The sequence below is a fragment of the Mesoplodon mirus genome (assembly GCF_964341445.2).
Source record: "Mesoplodon mirus genome assembly, chromosome: 1".
Classification (NCBI taxonomy): domain Eukaryota; kingdom Metazoa; phylum Chordata; class Mammalia; order Artiodactyla; family Ziphiidae; genus Mesoplodon; species Mesoplodon mirus.
The window spans coordinates 36,081,962-36,104,801 of record NC_138976.1 but is presented as its reverse complement, the minus strand read 5'-3'; the positions used below and the strand labels follow the sequence as shown (position 1 = coordinate 36,104,801).

The following is a 22,840-nucleotide window of genomic DNA, read 5'->3' as shown; positions in this document are numbered from 1 at the left end:
AAAAGAACCGAGTTCTGAAAAAAAGGAAGAAATAAAGATAAGAGCAAAGAAAAAGTACCAAAAAAACTTTCAAAGAAAAAGGTAAATTAATTAGCCACAAAAGATTTTTTTCAGAAAAGAAAATGTAGGAATAAAATAAGCAGATTAAATTCATGACAAGTGCACACAAAGGAAAAACTTCTAAAGAAGAAACCCAAAGACAGAAAAAGGGAACTTATTTCTTATCACAATAAGAATATAGCCTTGCTGATTTATCATTTTATTCCTTGGAAACCTTCTATCAATAAAGTAAGCCACAACTCTGTAGAATACAAACAAATATAAAAGTGTGCATTAAACTAAAGAAATATTGAATAAAAAACCAACACCCGTCTTTGGGTGAGGAGATGATAAGTGGTTTTCCCTTCTTTGTAGTTTTCTGTGCTTGAGCTAAACTTCTTACAGGAAGATGCACTACTTTCCTAATGGGCGGGAATGAACTCTATTAAAAATGGAGCTCTCAGCTGCATTTTGTATCAAAATTTAAAACAGCAGAGTCTTACTCTGCTGCCAGCTAATTCAGGAACTGAACAGGATGACATTCTTTCCTGTACAGTATATAATACAAACTTTCCCCATGAGGAAGAGTAGTTATCTCCAATTATCTGACATTTTTCCTCCCCTGCCTTTCCCATCACCCACTTTCCACCCACCCCAGGAGTTCTGCCTTTTTTTTTTTTTTTTTTTTTTTCTGAGAAACAAACAGCATGGTACCCATGCCTGCTATTATTTCCTATCTGGGTCTCCTTGGGCCTCTGGTGGTGGACTCCGCAGGCTCCTAGAGTCCGAGAGGAGACTGGAGATTTCTACCTGCCCATCTTCGACCTCAGACACCCACACTCCCCTCTGCCCGCTCGCACATGCGTTCCAGGATTCGGTGGATGCTGGTGAAACTGGGCCTGTCTGCTGGCAGCTCGCTCCAACAGAGACGCATCAGATTGTACAGTTCCAGGGGGCAGTTCTCTGGGCAGGAGAGGATGTTGCCGTCCCGCACGTAGCAGATGACCTCCTCGTGGGCCATCCCGTAGTAGGGCTGCAGGCCGTAGGAGAAGATCTCCCACAGGAGCACCCCGTAGGCCCACACATCAGACTCCGTGGTATAGCGGTTATAGAAGATGGACTCCGGGGGCATCCAGCGGATGGGGATAGCGTCGTTTTCGTTGGCTTTGTAGTAGTCAGCTGAGTAGATGTTTCTAGAGAGGCCAAAGTCGGCGATTTTCACCACCATGTTCTCACCCACAAGGCAGTTCCTGGTGGCCAAATCCCGGTGGACAAACTTGCGTTCGGAGAGGTAGGCCATGCCGGCGGCCACCTGCCTGGCGATGCACAGCTGCTCGGCACAGGAAAGGGGCGGCGGGCCGGGGCTGGAGGCCTGCGCCCCACGGGGCAGGTCGCTGGGACTGAGGCTGCGTCCGGGGTGAGGGGACATGCTGCGGAGGAACTCATTGAGGTCCCCGTAGGCCATGTATTCAAAGAGCAGGCACATCGGCTTCCCCACTGCACACACGCCTAGAACCAAAACAAGGCCTCCTGTTAGAGGTTGCGTTACTGAAGTGACACGTGGGAAAAAATTGTCCGAAAGCAAATGACCAGATCAGAAAATGTGGTGGCTTGGTTTTTCATAGTCGAACTCTGACCCCCTTTCTTTGTGTGAACATCTCCTATTTATCTTTTAAGATTCAACTGATTTATCACTCCTCATGGGGTGCTTCAGCTCCTGACCTTTCCAGGATCAGATTTTCCTTCCTTCACTCTTTATCCTTAATCCTGCATCCTATCTACCTGCCTGTTATAATCATCCATTTAGCTGAGGTTTCTTCCCAACATTTTAGCCCTTTCAACTAGAGATTATATCTTAAGTCTTCTTTAAATGCCACACACCTACCGTGTGTCTGGCGAGCAAGTACTCCGTAAATATTGGGTGAATGAATTTATGAGTGGATGTTTGCTTTGAGTATGTAATGCAATTGCTCTGTGTTTCTGCTTCCTTTCTGAAGAAGGATGATAAGGAAGCTGTTGTATGAAATTTGGAAAGGAGCACAGAAACAATCCAAGATCTTAGATGAAGTATTCAGGTGACTGCAGTAAAACATTTAGGTAAATGTACAATGTTCATTCCAGAAAGAAACAAAATGTTAACATAAAGAGTCTTAGATTTAGTGCCAGGAAGACATTTGTGAATTTTAAAATCTTGCTGTATTTGAGAGGGAAATGGACAACTTGAAATATTAGATCAGATGGTCACAATTTCATATCAGCATAAAAATAGATCATTAACTATTTTTTTTTCAGGCAAAAGTTAGAAGTCTGTTCAAAAAGGAAAAGAAATGAGAATACGATTACCTTGGCTTTTTTATTTTGATGTTAGTTTTTAATTCCAGGGACTTTAGCAATCTGTATATTTATATGTGCTATATAAATTAAAAATTAAAAAATTAAATACAAAATTGGTAAAAGAATTAATGAAATGACAAAATATTTCTCTGAGAAGTTTTTTAAAACTTCAGTTTTTTGAATTTAGGTGATTTAATGAAATAGTCTACTCCCTAATACAGAATATATTCTATGGGGAGGAACAGAGACATCTCTCTGATCAAGGAATGAAAGAAAAAACCTAAGTGAAGTATGAAGGAGAAAAAACTTGGCAAGCCTCTGTTTTCTGATGCAATACATTTCTTCACTTATATTTTCATACCTAAGAGTTTCACAATGTTAGGATTATCAAATTCTGCCATGAGGGCTGCCTCCCTCTGAAAGTCTGCTTGCATATCTGCTGAGGCTTCTTCTTTGAGCATCTTCACTGCCACCATTGTGAAAGGTTCATAGGGAAGTAAGCCTGGAGCCCTGAGAGATATATTTATTTAGCAAGAAATCAAAGATCAGGAAGATTACACAGAGTCACATGATAACTACCCATGTATACACATCCCCACACTCATGCAGCCTTTCCCAGAGCCACAGAACCAAGGTAAGATGCCAATGGCAGGTCACACTTAAAGCTCCTTGACTCCAATGAATAAAAATCACTGGGGTTATTTACAACATAGATTGTTTGAAAAATGCATTATTTATTAATAACAGAAAACCAAAAGTGCCCAAATCCAGTGGGATTATCATTACCATCCTAACCCCTTAATCTCGGGCCAGAATATAAATTCCTGGAAGGCAGGGACCATGACTTATTCATCTTTATATCCCCAAAGAGCCTAAAAGTGTTCCTTGCATATTTTTTGGTTCCCAATAGGTATTTGTGTGAGATTTTCATTAATCATGTAACCTCCATACCAGGGCCACTATGAGTAGAAGTAAGGTTGTATCCCGCCCAAGAGCAACGGGCCAAAGTAACAATTGGTGATTAAAACCAAGTCCACACTCTGTGGCCCAGCTGTGTGTCTGTGGAGCTACATCCATGCAGAGAGGATATTTTATTCCAACTCACACAAAGACATTAACTGGGCTAGCATTGGCCCTAATACATACTTGTTTTTTTGAGCTCATTGTTGGCTGACATTTTTGTGTAATTTTTTTTTCCTTTTTCTGTCTTGCCATTCTGTGAACATCTACTTAATATCCATACATGTCAGGCTTTGAGTTCTTAAACTGAAACACTATTTCAAAGTAAACATTAAGTGGAGACTATAGCAATTGAAAATGGAAGAGATTTTAGAAGTATTTACTAAAAGCAATGCGAGAAATGATTATTTAAAGTGTACAACGAAATTCTCTTCTGAAAAGAAAATATGATTAAACTTTGCTAATTGCTTATCAGCGGAACACTTTATAAAGACTCTCTCCATATACACAACCCTATTTTCCAGCAGAGGGGGAAAAGTATCAAGATTCAAAGTACAGTACTCAATAAAAATAAGGTGAATGATGTGAAGAATGAACTAATTTGATAATAACTATTATACATATTACATAGAATCAAGTTAATGTCTGGTAACTTTTCAGACACAACGTATTTCAGTTGGTAGTTTTTTTTTTTAACGTGGGCAACTTTACCTTGCTTGAAAGACCCTTCCAAATGCTCCTTCTCCAATATCTCTCACATATTCAATGTTATTCCTGGGATACTCCAGGCTGAGCAATTTGGGATTCAAAAGAAGTGGCATCCTCTGGTACATGGGGTTGGGATGAAGTCTGTCTAGCAAGAGCTCAGAAGGAAGAGTAGTGAGGGTTACAGCCGCTGATTCTCTGCAGGTAAGACAGGTAAGATCAATAGTGAGCTGAGGACCAGGTGAGAGCTTTGTACTCAGACTTAGGTTCTAAAGAGACATGGTGTTTAGGAGGAAACAAATTATGCTAAGTTCACCAAAGATCCTTCCATTTTAGAGCAGCGAAGAATTTGGTTTGGAGCCTAAAGGTACATTCCTTTTTTCAGGAATCATGTCACTATCCAATCTAGTAGTGGCAGTGGGGCTGAGGGGGCTGAGAGCGAGCAGGAACGGCCATATTCTTCCAAACTGTGGTTTAGATTCCATCTGCTGTGAAAAACTAACCTTAGGACATGTGATCCTATGCAACATGTCATTGACATTTTTAAAGATCATGGTGGGGCTGCTTACCATTAAAGCAAGGCAATGGCTGTCATAAAGGAAGTGGCAGTGTTATATATACCCCTCCTCCCATCTCCAGCTTTAATACCAAATACATAAAGGTTTTAAAAATGTTACTACACGTGATTCACTTAAACTAGAACCTCACCTTTTCTTATTTTTCCATTGTTTTCGTCTTCGGCAGCAATAAAGAGTGGTTATGGTAAGAAGCACGAATATGGCAAAGCTGGACATGATGGAGATTATTACAGTCATGGAGTGTGTAGGTGAGACAGAGAAGGAGGACAGGGAAGAGGAAGGCACGTTTGGAATGTCCACACTCGGCTTTGAGGACGTCATTGGTGGGAATGCTGTAAGTCAACAACAGATTTTCACTCATTCTTAAACTTTTAAGCAGGAACTTTCGTATTCAGGCAATCAGGAAACTAAATTTAAGATTATGTTTTAATGTATCAGGTTCTCCCTGGTTATATATCTATAAAGCTCAATTGTAAGGATCCAGTGAAGTCTAGTTGTAAGTAAATCCAGGTTACAGAATCATAGAATTTTAAAGATGAGACTCAGGGAAAGGAAATACTTTTTCCAAGACAAATGCAAATCCTGGGCTAGTGTCTTTACACTCATCATAGTTTTTATGACCTGACAACAATCATGGACATTGTTAAGTTATTAAATAAAATATTTTTATGAAATTGAAGTCAGGATTGTCTAAAGCTGAGGTTTTATACATATGTATTGTTGATTTACAAACAGAATTAAATGGAAGAACATGGAAAATGGAAATAGTAGGACAGAAATGAGAAAGTTAGTTCATCTAACAATTGAACTCCTGTCAAATTCCTATTAAAAAGGTCAATGCAATATACAAATAAGTTAAAATCTGTATTACCACTGGAAACCAAAAGATGTCTTACTAATGTCCCTCTGTAGGGTGCAACATCCATTGTATATCTATTAAAACAACATTATGAATTATATTTTAAATCCTTTTAGTTGACTGAGTAAAGACAAAAACATGGATACAGAATATTTTAATACATAATCAACAAGAATGTCTTAATAGTGAAGAATGAACTTTGTACCCTAAAAAGACAGAATAAACCTTATTTTCAAATATTTGTGGGATACTGACAGACACGGTCTTTTTTGTCAGGTCACAAAGATGAATCTCAGTAAGTTTCAAAAGAAGAAATTATGCAGATCTATTCTTTGATCAAAATGCAATTAATAATAGATTAAATAAAATCAATAAGACATTAAAAAAAGAAACATTTTAATAACCTTTCAATCAAAGAATAGAAAGTAGCCATAGTTACAGATGACAAAATAACTTCCTAGCAGTGTTGATGAGATTTGGCCAAAGATGTGTTCAGTGATAAACTCATAGCATTATCTTCTTCCATTAGATAAAAAGAATGAAGTGAATGAACTAGATATTTAATTCAAGATTTTGGAAAAGAAACAAAATCGACAGAAAACAGAGGGAAACAGGTGATATAGTAACAGCCATGTACAAGCAGAAATTAATAAGTTAGAATACACATAACACAAATGATAGAATTTAAAAATAGGTCAATAGTTTTTCTGATAAATATTTACAAAGTAGTCTAATCAGGGACATTTTAATTTTAAAATGAAAAGAAAGGCACAAATATACAAAATTAGGAATGATAAAGTCATTTTAACAATAGACTCAAAGGTCAATAAAAATGAAATAATATATAACTATGGAGTTACATTTTTAAAATCTTAAGGAAAATGGTAGGAGCCCATTAATTACCAAATTTGAAGAATTAGAAAGTCTGAAACTAGCCATAACCAAGAAATTTAAGTCATTATAGAATTATGGTTACATTCTTTCAGTATTGGAAGAGATACAATTTTCACAGTTTTATAATATATTCCAGTAAGAGAAAAATCTTTCAGATTGTTTTAGCAAGTTATTATAATACTAATATCACAACCTGACAGTGTTAGCACAAAAGAAAAGTGCAGATTATAGAGCATAGATTTAAAAGATCCTAAATGAAATATCAGAAATTAACTGCAGTATAGTAAAAGATTTCATAGAAGGAACTATATTATTATAACACATCACAGAGTCAAAGGAAAACTTTCATTGCAGGGATGCCTGAAGCCATTTGAAATAGGACATGTAAAAGCAGAGATTATAAGGGATGCCTACGTATGACTTCTTAGTCTAGGCATGGAAGCAGTGATTATGCCCTGAGCACCAGTGGCTAAGCAAGTGGTTTTGAAGCCTGTGGAGACCAAGTTTGGTTACCCCTGTGACTCAAGCAGGCACCTGGAACTAGGAGAATATTAGCACAGCAGTAAAACATTCGTGCAGGACCAATGACAGCATTTCTCATCAAGCATCACAGCAGTGGTGGATGTAACAGACTTCCCAGGCTCCGCTGTGATGGTTTGAAAGCTGCTCTGAGTTTCTGTGGACTGAGTCATTCGAAGATTTAAAAAATCAATCCAAGATGAGTGGGGAGGGGGGCTTAAATTGGAGAGCTAAACTTAATGCTAATATGAAAGTAGGAGCAATCATTAAAAGACAGGGAGAAGGGAAGCAAGAAGGAAATATCCAAAAGATAAACTAATGATTCAAAAAAATCTTCCATCACCCTTCAAAGTGAACTGGTAATATCCTTTAGAGTTTACTCAGAATTCAAGAGACTCTCCAAGAAATATTTGAGGGCTTTACACACTCCCACAGAATATGAGACAGTCTACCTAATAAGGATGACTTCTCTGTTCAACGATCAACCTACCTGAAGAGCTAAAGCCAATTTCTTTGATAATTGTATTTAACTTAGAGAATATATTTTTAGACATTTCTCACCATATGGTCAGATGAAATGATCAGTTTATGACATCTGGAGTTCATCTTCTTACATATAGCAAAGATTTCATAAAATGATTTAGCTAATCTATGCTGCTTGCAATTTCTTATAATCAGTGTAGAAGGCAGAAATCTGGATGCTTTTGTGTGTCTTATTTCTGTCTAATCTAGGATGGAAGGTCAGCACCTTTCATACAGTAAACCCTCAATGAATGCTTGAATGGATGAATGAGTAAACAATCAAAGGATAACAAACATCACAGTCATCAATTAAAAGTCCAATCAAAGTTAACTTTGGTTGCTTCTGTGACAAAGAATTGAAACATTTCTTTTTCATTCTTTCAAGTTGGGAATGACAATTTGACAGGCTTCCAGAATAATAGATTTTTAGGGTTTTCCAAAGCTGTTCTTGTTTCCTAGCTCTGAGTGATTCAGTTGTGACCAGTAGCATTCTTTCTTTCAATATTTTAAGTCTTAGTCCTTTAAGTAAGCAGGTAAAATCAAGTCCTGGCATTTAGCCAAGTGCAGAAACAATTAAGCCTGGAATATCTAGCCCAAGAAATGAATATGATTTGAGCCTTGAACATGAAAATCAGAGGAAGTTAGTCGACATGAAAAAAATTTCTAATTTCATTCTGAAGATTTCTGCATTCTGGTAGGCTTAACGTACCATCTGATACACATTAGTTTCTAGGACACCCCTTTTCAAGCAACCTTCTTGAATTCTTTCCTAGAGATTTTGAGATGACCCTTTTAAAACCATTTGATTTGACCCTGTAAACTTTATACTATTGGATGATACAAAAATCATGAATGCAAAATCAAAAGGTGATATTTTAAATTGGCTTATTTTATAGCCATAGAAGGGATAAAGCAACTTAGTAACCTTGACGTAGGAGATGGGATTTGCATCATTCACTAAATATGGTGCTCTCCATGGCCTAATTAGAGGCTATAAACTGGGCTCTCCGATGATCTTCCTTCATATTCTACCCTGGGTGAGTATAGTGAAAAGACTTTGAGAGGGACCGCACATCCCATTCTGGACATCATGAAATATGGGTGTAAATACGCATGCATGAATCCAGTTACATACACATAACGTTTCAAGGGCATAAACAAAATTACTTACTTGTTAGGTTTTCTTTTTTATAATCTGAAGGGGAAAGGATAAAAATTTGTTTTAAGTGAACATCCAGATAGCTCCTGTGTTCTGTGAGAGAGTGCTAAGAAATGCAAGTTCTCTTTCAGCTTTTTAATATACAATGGGAAAACATTCTTCGCATTCGAATGTGAAAGGATTGCATCTTTGAAATTAAAACAGCTGTTAGGGCTCACCACATAGTTCCTTACAGATGAAGTTCATTAAAGCAACATGCAGCCATTCAGCTTTGTTTTGTGAGATCAGCATTTGCAAACATATGGCTTATTTTTGCATGCTGAAAAATCTGCTTCCTTGGGTAAGAAAGAGGACTTTATGCCTTTATTCCACTCCTCTGACAAAATATGAACTGTTTCTTAGCCATTTCTCTGCACATTCAATAAAATGTTATGAGCTCTCATAAGATCTGCTTATGAAGTAAAGTAAGATCTCAAGCAGCAGCGAAAAGTGCTCTTTAATTTCGTTTAGAATAAATGGAATAAATCCTTATGCTAACCGGTGCAATTAGGATAGCAATAGGATTCTGTTATTAGATATGGAAGGAAGGCAGAACTCAAAAAATATTGGAAATGCCTAGAAATATTAGGAGATTTAAATTCACACCTTAGTTTCCTCAAAATAGTAAATTTCTCTGAACCTCCAAAGTCTCGAGAGAACTCTGTTACCTAAATATGGCAGTCTGGTACAGGCCATGGGGTCCCAGTGCATGCTGGGGAGTTTGTTGCAGTCCGGCATGGAGAGCAGATGTATCCCAGATCTGTAGAGTCCCCTGTGGGTCTTTTCTTCCACTGCTAGCCATTCTTTTGCACAGAAGAGCTCCTTTACTGCCAGGCAGTATTCTCTAAAATAATTTAGGGAGAACAAAATTTGATGAATCATAGCACGTTGAAGCCAAATTGGTGGTGGAGCCTAAATCCCATATTTTCAAAACATCATCATAGTACACTGTTTGTTCTGGCAAAAGTGTTTTTGTAAAGATCCTTTTATTGTAAATAATGTGAGAAGTTATGAAATATATAGTATATTATCCCATGAGATGATATGCTGTCTTGTTTTGTTTTTAAAATATCACTAATGCTACTGGGGAAAAGAACGTTCAAGTTCAAAAGGTAATGGATTAGGAATCCCAGATATGTTTTCTCTTAACTTCATATTAAAGTAACTACAAAGGTACAGAAACAAGGTACGCAGAGCTTTAAAAGATCATTGTCAAGCAGTTTCCAGCCTGGGAGGTTTTTCTGTAATCTCAGAGCTAATGGGCAGGGCCTGAGGAACACAGTCCGTGTCTCTGTGTGCTTTGTTCCCTAAAACAGAATAGTATCACCTTCCTGAAAGGTTATAGGAGGGCTTGGGGGTCCTTACCCAGCCCTACCCTTGGAGAAGCTGAGTCCTATCCCATTGCTGTGTGTGCTTTCATCTGAGAAAGCTAGAGTAAGGTCTGTGAGAATATGAAGCTGTAATGTTCATCTCTATGTTGTACTGAGTGAAAAGGCTGAAGAAAGATTAGGTAGACTAGTTGGACTAATTAGAATTTTGTGGATTAATATTTGTTCAAGCTTATCTTATAGGAAATAGGATAGACTACATAGGAAAAATCAAGTTAGTTCCAAATTAAGATATTTGGGATTCATAATAAGAGGAAATTAAAGATAATTAAAGAAATTAAGGATAATAATAGTAATGTCATTCATTCAATATATGAAGTATAAAGAGGAGGAAATTTTGTGTGAGTGTGTACATTCGTGTGTATGTGTAGTTATATATACATGTATATTTTATTTTATTTTTTTACTACTCATGCCTACACTCCTGCTTTCCCAGGCAACCACTTGCCAATATGGACCAACTGAGCATGTGCAGAATGAAAGGGCTGTACATACTAATGTGATGGGATATAATGGGAGTCATGAGTACAGCAATGGAATGTAGATTCTTAATATGTCTGCAAAGGAAGAGGGAACAGTGGGGCTTTCAGGCTTCTGAGACTCTGAAGAACTGGAGAAACATTGCTTGGCTTACTTCTTCTTATGCCTGGTCCCATCCTTGGGTCATATAAGCAAATCTTTCTGCATTCAGATGTTACAGTTAAACTGTGCAAAAGCAATATGGGACATATGAAAGAACTTTTTAGCCCACATTATGTGAAGAAAACAAATACTTGGGAAAATTATTTTTTATTATACATGGAAAGACACGTTAGAGAATTTAAAAAATTGTTTTGTTTTCATTGACATGCACTGAAGCATGGCCTCTACAGAAGAGTTTTTCACGGGGGAAAAAAAATCAAGATGAAATGGAAAATAGAGTGAAAACTAGGTTAAGTTAAACATGGTAGTGACTGAAGTAAATAAAGACCACAAAGAAGTGAAAACAACTTTGTTTCACTGAAACAAGTGAAATCTTCATTGAGAAAGAAATGGCACAGCAAGATATTGAACAAATAATAGGGGAAAACTTTAGAAGTTCTAACTGAATGCAGAAAGAAAGATGAAAATAGTGAGTAAGGAGATAACTGAGAGGGAGAAGCAAGCAAGAAATTCAAAGTACAAATAACAATGTTTCCCAACAAGAAACTAGAGCGCATAAAAAAATAGAAAAATACTCAGAGATATACTATAAGAAAAATTCTTAAAATAAAAAGGACACAAGTCTGATGATGAAATCATATTATCCATTCTTTTTATATTACTTATAGGAAAGAAAATAATGAAAATAAATCTATTCCCAAGTCTTTTTAAATGTCTAATTTTTTAAACAATTATTGATTATATATAAGAGAAAATAAAACCTTAATGAAGTATAAAAATGTGAAAATTTCTAGACTATATTTTTCAACCCCAATGTGAATAAATTGTTTACAAGGATTACAAAAGTAGAAACAATTTTCAGATTAAAAAAAATACTCAGGGACTTCCCTGGTGGCACAGTGGTGAAGAATCTGTCTGCTAACGCAGGGGACACAGGTTTGAGCCCTGGTCGAGCAAGATCCCACATGCTGCGGAGCAACTAAGCCCGTGCGCCACGACTACTGAGCCCACATGCCACAACTACTGAAGCCTGCATGCCTAGAGCCCATGCTCCACAACAAGAGAAGACACTGCAATGAGAAGCCCACGCACCACAACGAAGAGTAGCCCCCGCTAGAGAAAGCCTGTGGGCAGCAACGAAGACCCAGTGCAGCCAAAAATAAATAAATAAATAAATAAATAAATATTAAAAAATACTTGTTTAAATAACAGCTGGAATTAAGAAAAAAATTTAAGTACACTACAAATGGCTCACAGATTTAAGAGTTAATTAACTATGCTATTCTAATAAATTTGAAATCTCAGTGAATGGGATTTTTTTCTAAAAAAACAAAAAAGTTAAATTATTTTCAATCTTGAGAAAGAACATCTGTGGCCTAAGCATGTAAACTGATCTAGGGCATAAATGTTGGGAAATTACTCAATAAATTTATTTTGTGCTAGCATATGAAGATACAATTCAATTTTAATTCTCATTGTTCCTCAAAAGATACTTAGATGTCAGGTCTGATGAAAATATAACCTTAAGTGAAGAAACAACAAATTATATGTCTTAAGTAATTTTTTTTTAGATTTTTTTTTGATGTGGACCATTTTAAAAGTTTTTATTGAATTTGTTACAATGTTGCTTGTGTTTTATGTTCTGGTTTTTTGGCCACGAGGCATGCGGGATCTTAGCTCCCTGACCAGGGATCGAACCCACACCCCCAGCATTGGAAGGTGAAGTCTTAACCACTGGACAGCCAGGGAAGTCCCTATATTAGTCTTAAAATGTCTCCAAACCCTCAAAATTTGCAGTAAGTTGAAGAATGGAGCACTCTATTTTAATGATCTCTGTAGTCCTTTTATACTGAATAGAATGCCTTAAAACTATTTCAATATTTAAATAGTTCCTGGTTTTATCAAAACAGTTGGAAATGTGCTGTATTGGTAGCCTTCGTGTGTTTTCTTGAAAAGCAAACAGTATCCATCCAGTTTCTAATATATACCCTGGGTACAATTTATCCTTTAATCCTCTCAGCTCTATTGCAGACGAGGAAGCTGAAGTTTAGCTGAGGTCATATGTCAGTGCATCTAGAAAGCAGTACAAAACAGTATTTGAACTTTGTTCCATTTAGCTCAAAAGCTACATTGATTCCTGTCTTTTCTACACAAGAAGTAAATAAAGGCAAAGATAATTCTATTGAAAGTGGGTTTATAAATTTCAGTGTTTAAAGAGTAGGGGGTTTTAAAGAAATATCTGTTTTATAACTGTTTCTACTCCTTCCACCCACCATGACACAAGAGTGTCAGTACTTAAATTAGAATATTGGGTGGAATGTATTTTAATAGTCTGACATGCTCACCAAGATCTCATATTTATTGGCAAATAATGCTGAAATGCTTGATATGTAGTCTTTATTTTCTCTATCTTGGCTTACTAATGAGGTCCATATTAGTTTGGGATTTTGTTTTTTATTTCCTAGAAAGCAGGGATGTTTATGAATATGATAATAATGTGAACAATAACAAATGTAATAGAACGTTATACCTTTTATGACATTTTCTAACTTAGAGCCCTTGTATAATAGGGTATCACCAGTGATTCACATGGTAGGAATTTTGTCCAATTAATTACCTTATATTTTGGACAAAAGCCAGCTTTTGCCTTTACTGTTACACCTAACAACTTCCTCTTTTGAAAACTTTTCCTGTTGGCAGACAGACAAACAGAATTTCTCCATTTATTTATTTTGTAATTTTTACCTGCAAATGGGTGTAGGAGTAGGTGCCACCCCCGGGTTACATTCTTGGAAGATGTGGTTACACAGTAAAGCTTCAGCAGCCGGCCGGCAGAATGGGCTCACTGCTTTCAGTTCATTCCAGGCAGTGTGGACCAGTAGTTCTTGGGCCTCCTCAGGGTCTATGTAGGAGTTGTTGAAGAAAACAAGAGCATCTTTTGCCAGGACAGCATTACATACCTCCCCTCTGTACTCGGCGCAGTAGCCTTTGTTATCTTTCTGTGGTTTACTGAAAGAAGCAGTGAAAAACATTCCTGATCACATGCTATTTCTTAGCATCCCATCTGCCTTTTTGTTTGTTTTCCATTTCCACATCTGCATCACAGAAATAGAAGATTGCACCAGCAAATTGGTTGAAACGTTCCATCTGAATATTGTCTTCATTTCCAGCAGCAATTATATTACCTCTAGCTACTCCAGAGGGCTATGAAGAGGATCGAATGTGATAATGGATGTGGAAAACTTTGGAAACGCTCAAGGCCAGAATGGATGGGAGAATTTTTATTGTTTCCATCATAAATAAAATTTGACTCCACATTTGTTACATATAAGCGTACATAGCAAGTAAATACATCTAAAAAATATATTCATCATCATGATTAATACGTGACTGAACGTAGTAATTGCTCTGATCCACAGAGCTTGCAGCTTGATGAACATAGTTTATTTAAACGTTATGATAGTTAAGGATTTGAATTCTGTGGCACATCTTCCAAAATCAGATCCTCTCACTCACACATCTTCCCGGCATTCCATTAAAGAATAAGAAGAGAGCCACACAGGGAGGAGAAAGCATTGGCTATGGCTCTCAGAGGAGCTAAGTAGCATCTTCACTTTTGCTATTTTCTCACCACATGTCTTGGGGAGAGTCATCTGGTCTCTGACAATGTCCTAATCTGTAAAGTGATGTAAGTAATTATCCTGAACCCAGGTTATTGTGTGTTCATGGGTAATATAAGTGTTAGCACAGCAATAAGATTAAAAGCTTATCTGCTATAACAATTGAAGAGGACAATGAGAAAAATGGAAAACGCAGCTGGTACTCCCTCCACATATCCACTGCTTCCTTAATGCAATGCTGGGAATTATAATAGCTCCTATACTCACCTGACAGATATTTATTGAGCACTTACTATGTGCAGGCACTGTAATGGTCTCAATATATCCTTATGCCTTCCATCAGATATCTTATTAACACTGACAGCAAATTCAAGTTGCACTCTCATTTAGATTTGTACATCTGTTGGAACTTAGCATTTCATTATCTTTATATAAAGGATTTCAAGGAAAGAAAATTAAACAAATTGGAATTTGTGGGGATTAAGTTGCTAACAGACCCCATTTGAATTTGAAAAGTTGATTAGAAACATCATTGACTGGTCTTTGAAGCAAATCTATTAAATGAGATACAACTCATTCAGGTAAAACAATGAACTTCCGTGAAATACTATATTTTAAAATGATGTTTTGTAACATAGAATCATTCTCTAATTCATACTAGCATTCTACTAATTAGTCAACATGAATTTTATTGCATTACCTGTAATTCATTGGGGATTTTTTAAATGAATGCCTTGAATAAGAAAACGCAAAACTCCCATGAAAACTTGGGCCCTATAGGGTTGAGAAAACACCCAGATAAATAGCTCATGACTCAACCTCTGAGGGAATTCAGGGTATGCTGACACTAAGAAAGTTCTAGAGAAGCAAGGATATACTGTGCTTTAAGAAACTGAATAATAATACCTAACAATTAGAAATACCCCAAACTGGCTTACAAAATGGTCACACATGTTGCTAATCCTTCCATAAAAAGAGAGGATGGATAAGAGCAGGTGTGACTCTTTTCACTTAGAAAAAAACTATAGGGACTTCCCTGGTGGCGCAGTGGTTAAGAATCCACCTGCCGGTGCAGGGGACAGGGGTTCAAGCCCTGGTCCGGGAAGATCCCACATGCCGTGGAGCAACTAAGCCCATGCACCACAATTACTGAGACTGTGCTCTAGAACCTGTGAGCCACAACTACTGAGCTCGTGTGCCACAACTACTGAAGCCCGTGTGCCTAGAGCCCATGCTCTGCAATGAGAGAAGCCGCGGCAATGAGAAGCCCGCGCACCGCAACGAAGAGTAGCCCCCACTCGCCGCAACTAGAGAAAGCCCGCGCAGCAATGAAGACCCAACACAGCCAAATATAAATAATAAATACATACATTTATAAAAAACTATAGCATGTAAAAGTTGAATATTTCTCCTAGTGTCTCTGAGCTGAGAATTATTCATCCATGTTGCACGGTCATGTGTTAACTATTGAATGACACTTCTTTATTTTTCCATGAATATTTTTAATTTAAAAAATTCATGATTTTTTCTTTAATTACATACGCAAAAAACATTTAAAAGAAAACATTGGAAACTAAGAAAAATTACACAAAAGAAAAAATGAAAATAGCCTCAGAGATAAGGATTATTAATAATCAATTAAGAACCAATTCTTAAAAAAACCAAAAAAAACAATTCTTTTTTTTCTGAGTTTCTGCTGCTTCTCTTTTAAAAACCCCTGGAAAGGGCCTCCCTGGTGGCGCAGTGGTTGAGAGTCCGCCTGCCGATGCAGGGGATGCGGGTTCGTGCCCCGGTCTGGGAGGATCCCATGTGCCGCGGGGCGGCTGGGCCCGTGAGCCATGGCCGCTGGGCCTGCGCGTCCGGAGCCTGTGCTCCGCAACGGGGGAGGCCACAACAGTGAGAGGCCCGCATACCGCAAAAAAAAAAAAAAAAAAAAAAAAAAAAAAAAAAAAAAAAAAATAAAAACCCCTGGAAAAATCTTTAGAACAACCTCAATGTGAATTAATAGTACGGAGTCCTCAGTGATTTTTGAACATTAGCTATATAATGCAAAAGAAAAAAAGAAAAAGAAAAAGCAGAATAGGTTTTGAATAGAAATGAGAAGATCTTGGTTTTAATTTTGATTTGTCTTCCTACCAGCTTGAAGATAACTAGCCTGTGAAAACCCTTTGCATGCTGGGAAAAAACAGATACAAAATATATGGTTCTTATTAATTTTCTCTGTCTCTGTGATGTTCTGGAAGCATTAAAGACTTAGCTTTGGTAGTATATCTTTGCTTGGATTAGCCCCACAAGGTAAGGGATATATAGTACCAAATATATATATACAGGAATAGAGTGAGTGGTTTAAAAACACACAGGGAGGACACATGTGCTGAACAGTGTGCGAATGAAAGATGGCATGTCTTCTGCGGGTGGCCTGTATTTTAGTTTCCCTTTTACTATATACATACATATATATATATATATATATATATATATATATATATTATACACACACATACATAATACATACATAAAGAGACTGCCCAGTCACAGTTTCAGTCAGAGTTGGAACAATTTCCTCCCCTGTTTTGCTGACTTATAAACCTCAAATTTTTTGCAGTGGTCAAATTTCAGAGGCAAGATATGGAGGCCAATGGGGCCATTTTTTCCCTCATCCTTCTAACCCTATCACTTAAAAAATTTAAGGAGGTCACGGCAAAACCCAGGGAACAAGATGAATGCAAAAAATTTCCATTGGTGTCTTCTGTCTTTTGCAAGTGATGACTGCCCTTTCTGTCCAACTGAAGTCGTATTTCTCCACATGCAGATCTTGGGACTGTGGATGGAGCAACAGCAGAGGCAGCTGGTCCTGTTGCTCATTTGAACAGTGGGGCAGAGGTCACAGGAATCTGTTCACAGAATGCTGGTTGTTTTGGAATGATCTGCTGGACTACCTCCAAAAATTCTAGTTAATATTGCACATGGAGCCAGTCCCTCTCTTGTCTCCTGACAGACTGAACCTGGCTGACCTCTCTTTCTGAACAGTTTCTCTTTTTGGAGGCAACAACTGATATTTGATCCCAAGTCCCCCTTCTAACTTATTTTATAGCAGACAACTCTCCTTGGTCAGATGGAATATTTAAAGGATTCTCACTACACCTTTTGCTTTTATTTTCTCTCTGCTTTAACATGTATGAATCACATTCAGTAGAATACAGCTGACCCTTGAACAACATGGGTTTGAATTGTATGGGTCCACTTATGCACAGTTTTTTTCAATAAATACTACAGTCCTACACGATCCCATCCATAATTGGTTGAATCCAAGGATGCAGAACGTGGATATGGAGGAACCACATAGAGAGCCAACTCTAAGGTTATAGGGCATGCTGGTTGGTGCCCCTAACCCCTGAATTGTTCAAGGGTCCACTGTTTTAAAATGTGATCTTCCAGTTTCTAGGAGGGCAACATCTCTTCCCTTTGAACACATAATACAATATGTTGTCCAAGGGCACATCCAGATGACCAGCCATGGCATGGTTGGTTGGGACAACCCCACTACCCCAGCGGAAACTCCACACCTTCTTTTCCTGCCCTCCCTAGGGCTGGCACACGTGAGAACGGGACCTCTTCTCTGATAGCGACACATCTTCTTCCTTATACAGCAACTGCCAGGCTCCCATTGTACTTTCCCAACAAATGTGATGGCCAGGGCCCTACGCCACTCTAAACTTCCAAAGCAAACTGGAATTCTTTTTATCCTTTCATGCCTAGTGTCTTTGTATATGATTCATTCTCTATGACAGGGATCAGCAAATAGAACCCACAAGTCAAATTTGGCCTACTGCCTATTTTTATACCACCTGTGAGCTAAGGATGGTGTTTACATTTTTAGATGGTTGAAAAAAATCAAAAGGAGAAGTGAAAATTATATGAAATTCAAATTTTGGTGGCCAGAAGTAAAATTTTATTGGAACAGAGCCAGGTTCATCCATTTACAAATTGTCTATGGCTCCTTTTGTGTTGCAGTAGCAGAGCTGAGCAGTTGCAACAGAGACCATATGGCCCACAAAGCCATATACTTGCTATCTAGCCCTTTGCAGAAAACCAAAAGTGCTTGTGTTATCACAAGTGAAAAATGGTATGGAATTTTCATTAGTTAGCATTTATTTGACTATAATCAGTTTAAATTATTTTCATTTGCATTTAGTTGCATGTGAATGATTTATTTCTGTTCTTGAGCCCTTAGAATTTGTGCATGATTCCATTATTATGTTGCCTTGTAACTAATGTGTGTGTGTGTGTGTGTGTGTGTCGGTCCCCTAGTAAAATGTAAATTCCTTGGGTGCAGGGAATATGTACAATTTGTTTTGTTTTACCACTTTCCAATATAGTGCCAGGAATAGAGTGAGTGTTTTAAAGATGCACAGAGAAGACAGGTGTGCTGAATGAAAGAGGTGTATGAATGAAAGATGGCATCTCTTCTGTGGTTGGCCTGCATTTTAATTTACCTTTTCCCGTGTTTATGTTGTATATCCCTTCAGTGGATATTCAGCTTCTCTGTAGAATCCTTCAGGTCAGGACTCTTTCTCAATACCTATTTATTAGGTAAACAAATGCATCAAAGCTATATGAATTGGGAAAAAGATTGAGAACAAACTAAATTTTCTTATGCAATGAATTATTTCATTTCATAGAATTAGATTCAATGGCTTGAGTTGCAGGTCCTGCTCAGTTGCTGTGCTACCTGGGTTAGCATCATAGGTATGAATCTGTGTTCTTGAGTCTGTCTGTCTGGGCTCAGATTGAGGCTTTGTAGTTAGCTATGTGGTCTGGACAACTCTTGTGCCTCAGGTTCCTCATATAAAGAAAGAGGGATGATAGTTTTTGCCCCATAAAGTTGCTGAAACATTAATATGAGAACAGTGGTACTCAAAAATGTCCTGCAAAACTTAACTGCTATTATTATTAGTAATTAACCATTCTAAGTCTCAGTTTCATCATTTGTAAAATTAGATGAAATTTTACACATCATAGAGTTTTTATGAAAGGCAATTTTATGCAAATAAAATGCTGTAAGTTTCACAGTGTTATATTACATGGTGTTACTTTCTTATCTGCAGGATAAAGCTATGAGGGAGGGTTTGGGAGTCAGTTCTGTGTCTCTTTTCCAAGCCTATCATATACTAACTGTGTAAGTCATGTATACTCTCCAGTTCAAAGTATGTCTCTTTGTTTCTTTTCTGTACAATAGGGGTAATACTAGCACCTATTTCATGTCCTGAGGATAAATTTTTTAAATGCATGTAAAGCTCTTAGCACAGTGCCTGATACATAGTAAGTATTCAACAGATGTTGCCTATCTTCATCTTCATCATCATTTTGTGAGAATATTAAAAGGATTAAAAATTAGAAAGTTTTCTGAAAGATTACAGTACTCAACGAATAATAAATACAATAAATGGCATGTCAAACAAAGCGAAACAAAACATTGGTATAACAATAATATCTTACCTCCATTCTAGTAACAGGAAAGGAAGGTTCCACAGGAAATCAAATTAAAGGGGAAAAGAAACAAAAGTTAGTACATTTTCACCTCAAGGTTTGTAACAGATAATTTTCATTCTTCTAATCTCTAAGTTTCTGAAAAGTTCCCTGCTTCTGCTAGGAGGCCAGATCCTGCATTAACAGGCAGATTTGGAGAAGGAGAGTAAGAAAATATTAAATGTCTCCAGGAACTGAATTCTTCCTTTCAAGCTGAGTCAACCGTGGCCTCATTAGCCCAGGCAGTATCATAGGTCAGAATTTCCCTCTGTTGGCCACCCAAGGACTTTGCATCAAGAAAGCAAGAAGTAGGGGCTTCCCTGGTGGCGCAGTGGTTGAGAGTCCGCCTGCCAATGCAGGGGACACGGGTTTGTGCCCCGGTCTGGGAAGATCCCACATGCCGCGGAGCAGCTGGGCCCGTGAGACATGGCTGCTGAGCCTGCATGTCCGGAGCCTGTGCTCCACAACGGGAGAGGCCACAACAGTGAGAGGCCCGCGTACCGGGGGAAAAAAAAAAAAAAAAAAAGAAAGCAAGAAGTGGAGGTTGAACAGGAAGAGGGTGGTGGAGCTGTGATTCTTACAGACCCACTGGCTTCACGTGGTCACACAGCATCCCACACTCAGAAGGTCCCCATGCTTAATTTAGTGTTCTGCTGTTATCATCTTGAAACACTTAATAATTTAACAAGGGGCCCCACATTTTCTGGAGAGAACAGATGGAAGAGACAGGAGGAAATTCTTACAGAGAAAAAGGTATATAATTTGGAATGGGTAAAGGCAGAATCTAATAGCAGCTGAGCAGGGAAATCTGTTGAAACATGAAAAGGCCAAGGTTATGTATATGAAAGAGCCCCCAATTTAAGATGCAAAAGAGAGGATTCAATACCATGGAGATCAACCAGAGCCAAAGAGAACCCAGCCATAGGACTTGGGAAGAGATACTAAGCTTAGTTAGGCTTCTATTTCAAGGACAAGTGAGGGAAAAAAAAATCAAGGTCATTTAAGGGTGCTCAGTCTTTTCAAGAATATTAAGAGAATCAAAGGATGATTCACTAGGCTTCCATGTGTTTCGTACAGAAATTTCTCCAGTCACATTTTCATTTTTGCGGGGGTGAGAGTGGGGAGCAGGGAAGGGGTCCAAGAGCCTCCGATTATAAACAAGTGCTTTTATCTCAAAACTAGATTTTTAAAAATTTCAAAAACTTCCAACAGCCATCAATATTTGTAGTATCTTTTCCATTATCTGGAAAAGCCAATAAAATGTTGTCTCTCTTCTAAAACATGCAGCCAATCTAATATAAAAAAGCTGCCTGATTGTAGAAAGAATGCTTACCTCTTGAGCCTAGCTGCAGAACAGCTGGTAGTAATTTAGTGTGGCTACTGGCTGTTAGTCATTTATTCCTTTCCCTTTTATTAAAAACAAAAACAAACACCTTTAATCCATTGGAAACCAGATGAAGCCACCATGAAATGCCAAGGGACGGGGCCTGTTTTGTTGGTAAGAACACTTCTACCTATCGTGGCTGAAACACTGGGTGATAGAGGGAGTCGTGTGCTCCTGCTACATCACCCCACGTCTCACAACTGGGGAGACACGGGAGTGTGACTATGAGACATGAGAGAGAGTGTGAAACATGGTAGTACGTTCAATCAGCTATATCGATTACAAAATAAGAGTCCAAAGTTTTAATTTTTTTCTGTAATAATGTGAAACATCAACACAAAATATAGAAAATAAAAATATGAGATGAATGAATAAAGATGTGGTATATATACACAATGGAATATTACTTAGCCATTAAAAAAATGAAATAATGCCATTTTGCTGCAACATGAATGGACCTAGAGATTATCATACTAAGTGAAGTAAGTCAGACAAAGACAAATATCATATATCACTTGCAGGTGGAATCTAAACTATGATGCCAATGAACTTACTTACAGAACAGAAATAGACACACAGACATAGAAAACAAACTTATGATTACCAAAGGGGAAAGGGGGGAGGGATAATTTAGGAGTTTGAGATTAAAATATACACACTACTATATATAAAATAGATGACCAACAGGGACCTACTGTATAGCACAGGGAACAATACTCAATATCTTGTAATAACCTATAATGGAAAAGAATATGAGAAAGAATATATATAACTGAATCACTTTGCTATACACCGGTAGCTAATACAACAGTGTAAATCAATGATATTTCAATAAAAATTAAAAAAATAAAAATATGTGGTCAATTTTGGGAGGGTGGGGAACTCCAATACTAATATATTGGTTTTCTCCCTACTGCCCAGCTTTGGTTATGCTACATATTTTCATTTGAGCTTTAAATTTAGTGACCAGAATCCCCAGACTCTGAGGTCAACCCAAAGAAGGGGCATTGCAGACAGTGGGGGTGTTGGTAGAATGAGGAGTGGCTTATGTTAGAGGAGGGATGTGACCACAGACTCATTCCTGTACCCTCAGACTGAATAAGCAGAAAAGAACTCTGGACTTCAGTATTTCGTGAAGGACCTATTAATGCCATTGAGAATGGGAAATACAAACATGGATTTTCCTCTACTGGATCCCTGTGTCTATTTTTCCTAGCTTTATTAAGATATAAGTGACATTCAACATTGTGTAAGTTTAAGGTGGACAAGGTGTTGATTTGCTACAGTTACATAATGCAACTCTCTTAGCAACTTTCAAGTATATAATACAGTATTAACTATAATCACCAATGATGTACATTAGATTTCCAGAACTTATTCATCTTATAACTAGAAGTTTGTACCATTTGACCAATGTCTCCCCTTTTCCCCCACCCCACTGCCCCTGGTATCCACTACTGTACTCTGTTTCTATGAGTTAGACTTTTTTCAGATTCCACATATAAGTAATATCATACAGTATTTGTCTTTTTCTGTCTGACTTATTTCACTTAGCCCAATGCCCTCAAGTTTCATCCATGTTGTCTCAAATGACCAAATCTCTTTCTTTGTCATGGCTGAATAATATTCCATTATATGTATATACCACATCTTCTTTATCTGTTTTTCT

At 37.6% G+C, this 22,840-nt stretch overlaps 1 protein-coding gene across 6 annotated transcripts in view; it reads right to left on the bottom strand.

The window, feature by feature from the left end:
* Positions 1-238: 238 nt before the first annotated feature.
* MUSK (muscle associated receptor tyrosine kinase) overlaps positions 239-22,840 on the bottom strand; it is a gene marked incomplete at its 5' end in the record, with an annotated part of 88,343 nt that continues 65,741 nt past the window's right edge. For 2 of the 6 annotated variants that reach the window (XM_082630438.1, XM_082630439.1), the window contains 7 exons: positions 239-1,548; positions 2,735-2,883; positions 4,045-4,236; positions 4,747-4,948; positions 8,582-8,605; positions 9,277-9,452; positions 13,384-13,672. In XM_082630438.1, coding sequence (XP_082486564.1) covers positions 866-1,548; positions 2,735-2,883; positions 4,045-4,236; positions 4,747-4,948; positions 8,582-8,605; positions 9,277-9,452; positions 13,384-13,672 — 1,715 coding nt within the window. In that variant the 3' untranslated portion in view covers positions 239-865. Of the gene's footprint in view, positions 1,549-2,734; positions 2,884-4,044; positions 4,237-4,746; positions 4,949-8,581; positions 8,606-9,276; positions 9,453-13,383; positions 13,673-19,757; positions 19,765-22,840 lie in introns of all 6 variants that reach the window. The other 4 variants (XM_082630440.1, XM_082630441.1, XM_082630436.1 and 1 more) reach the window with 2 other exon arrangements.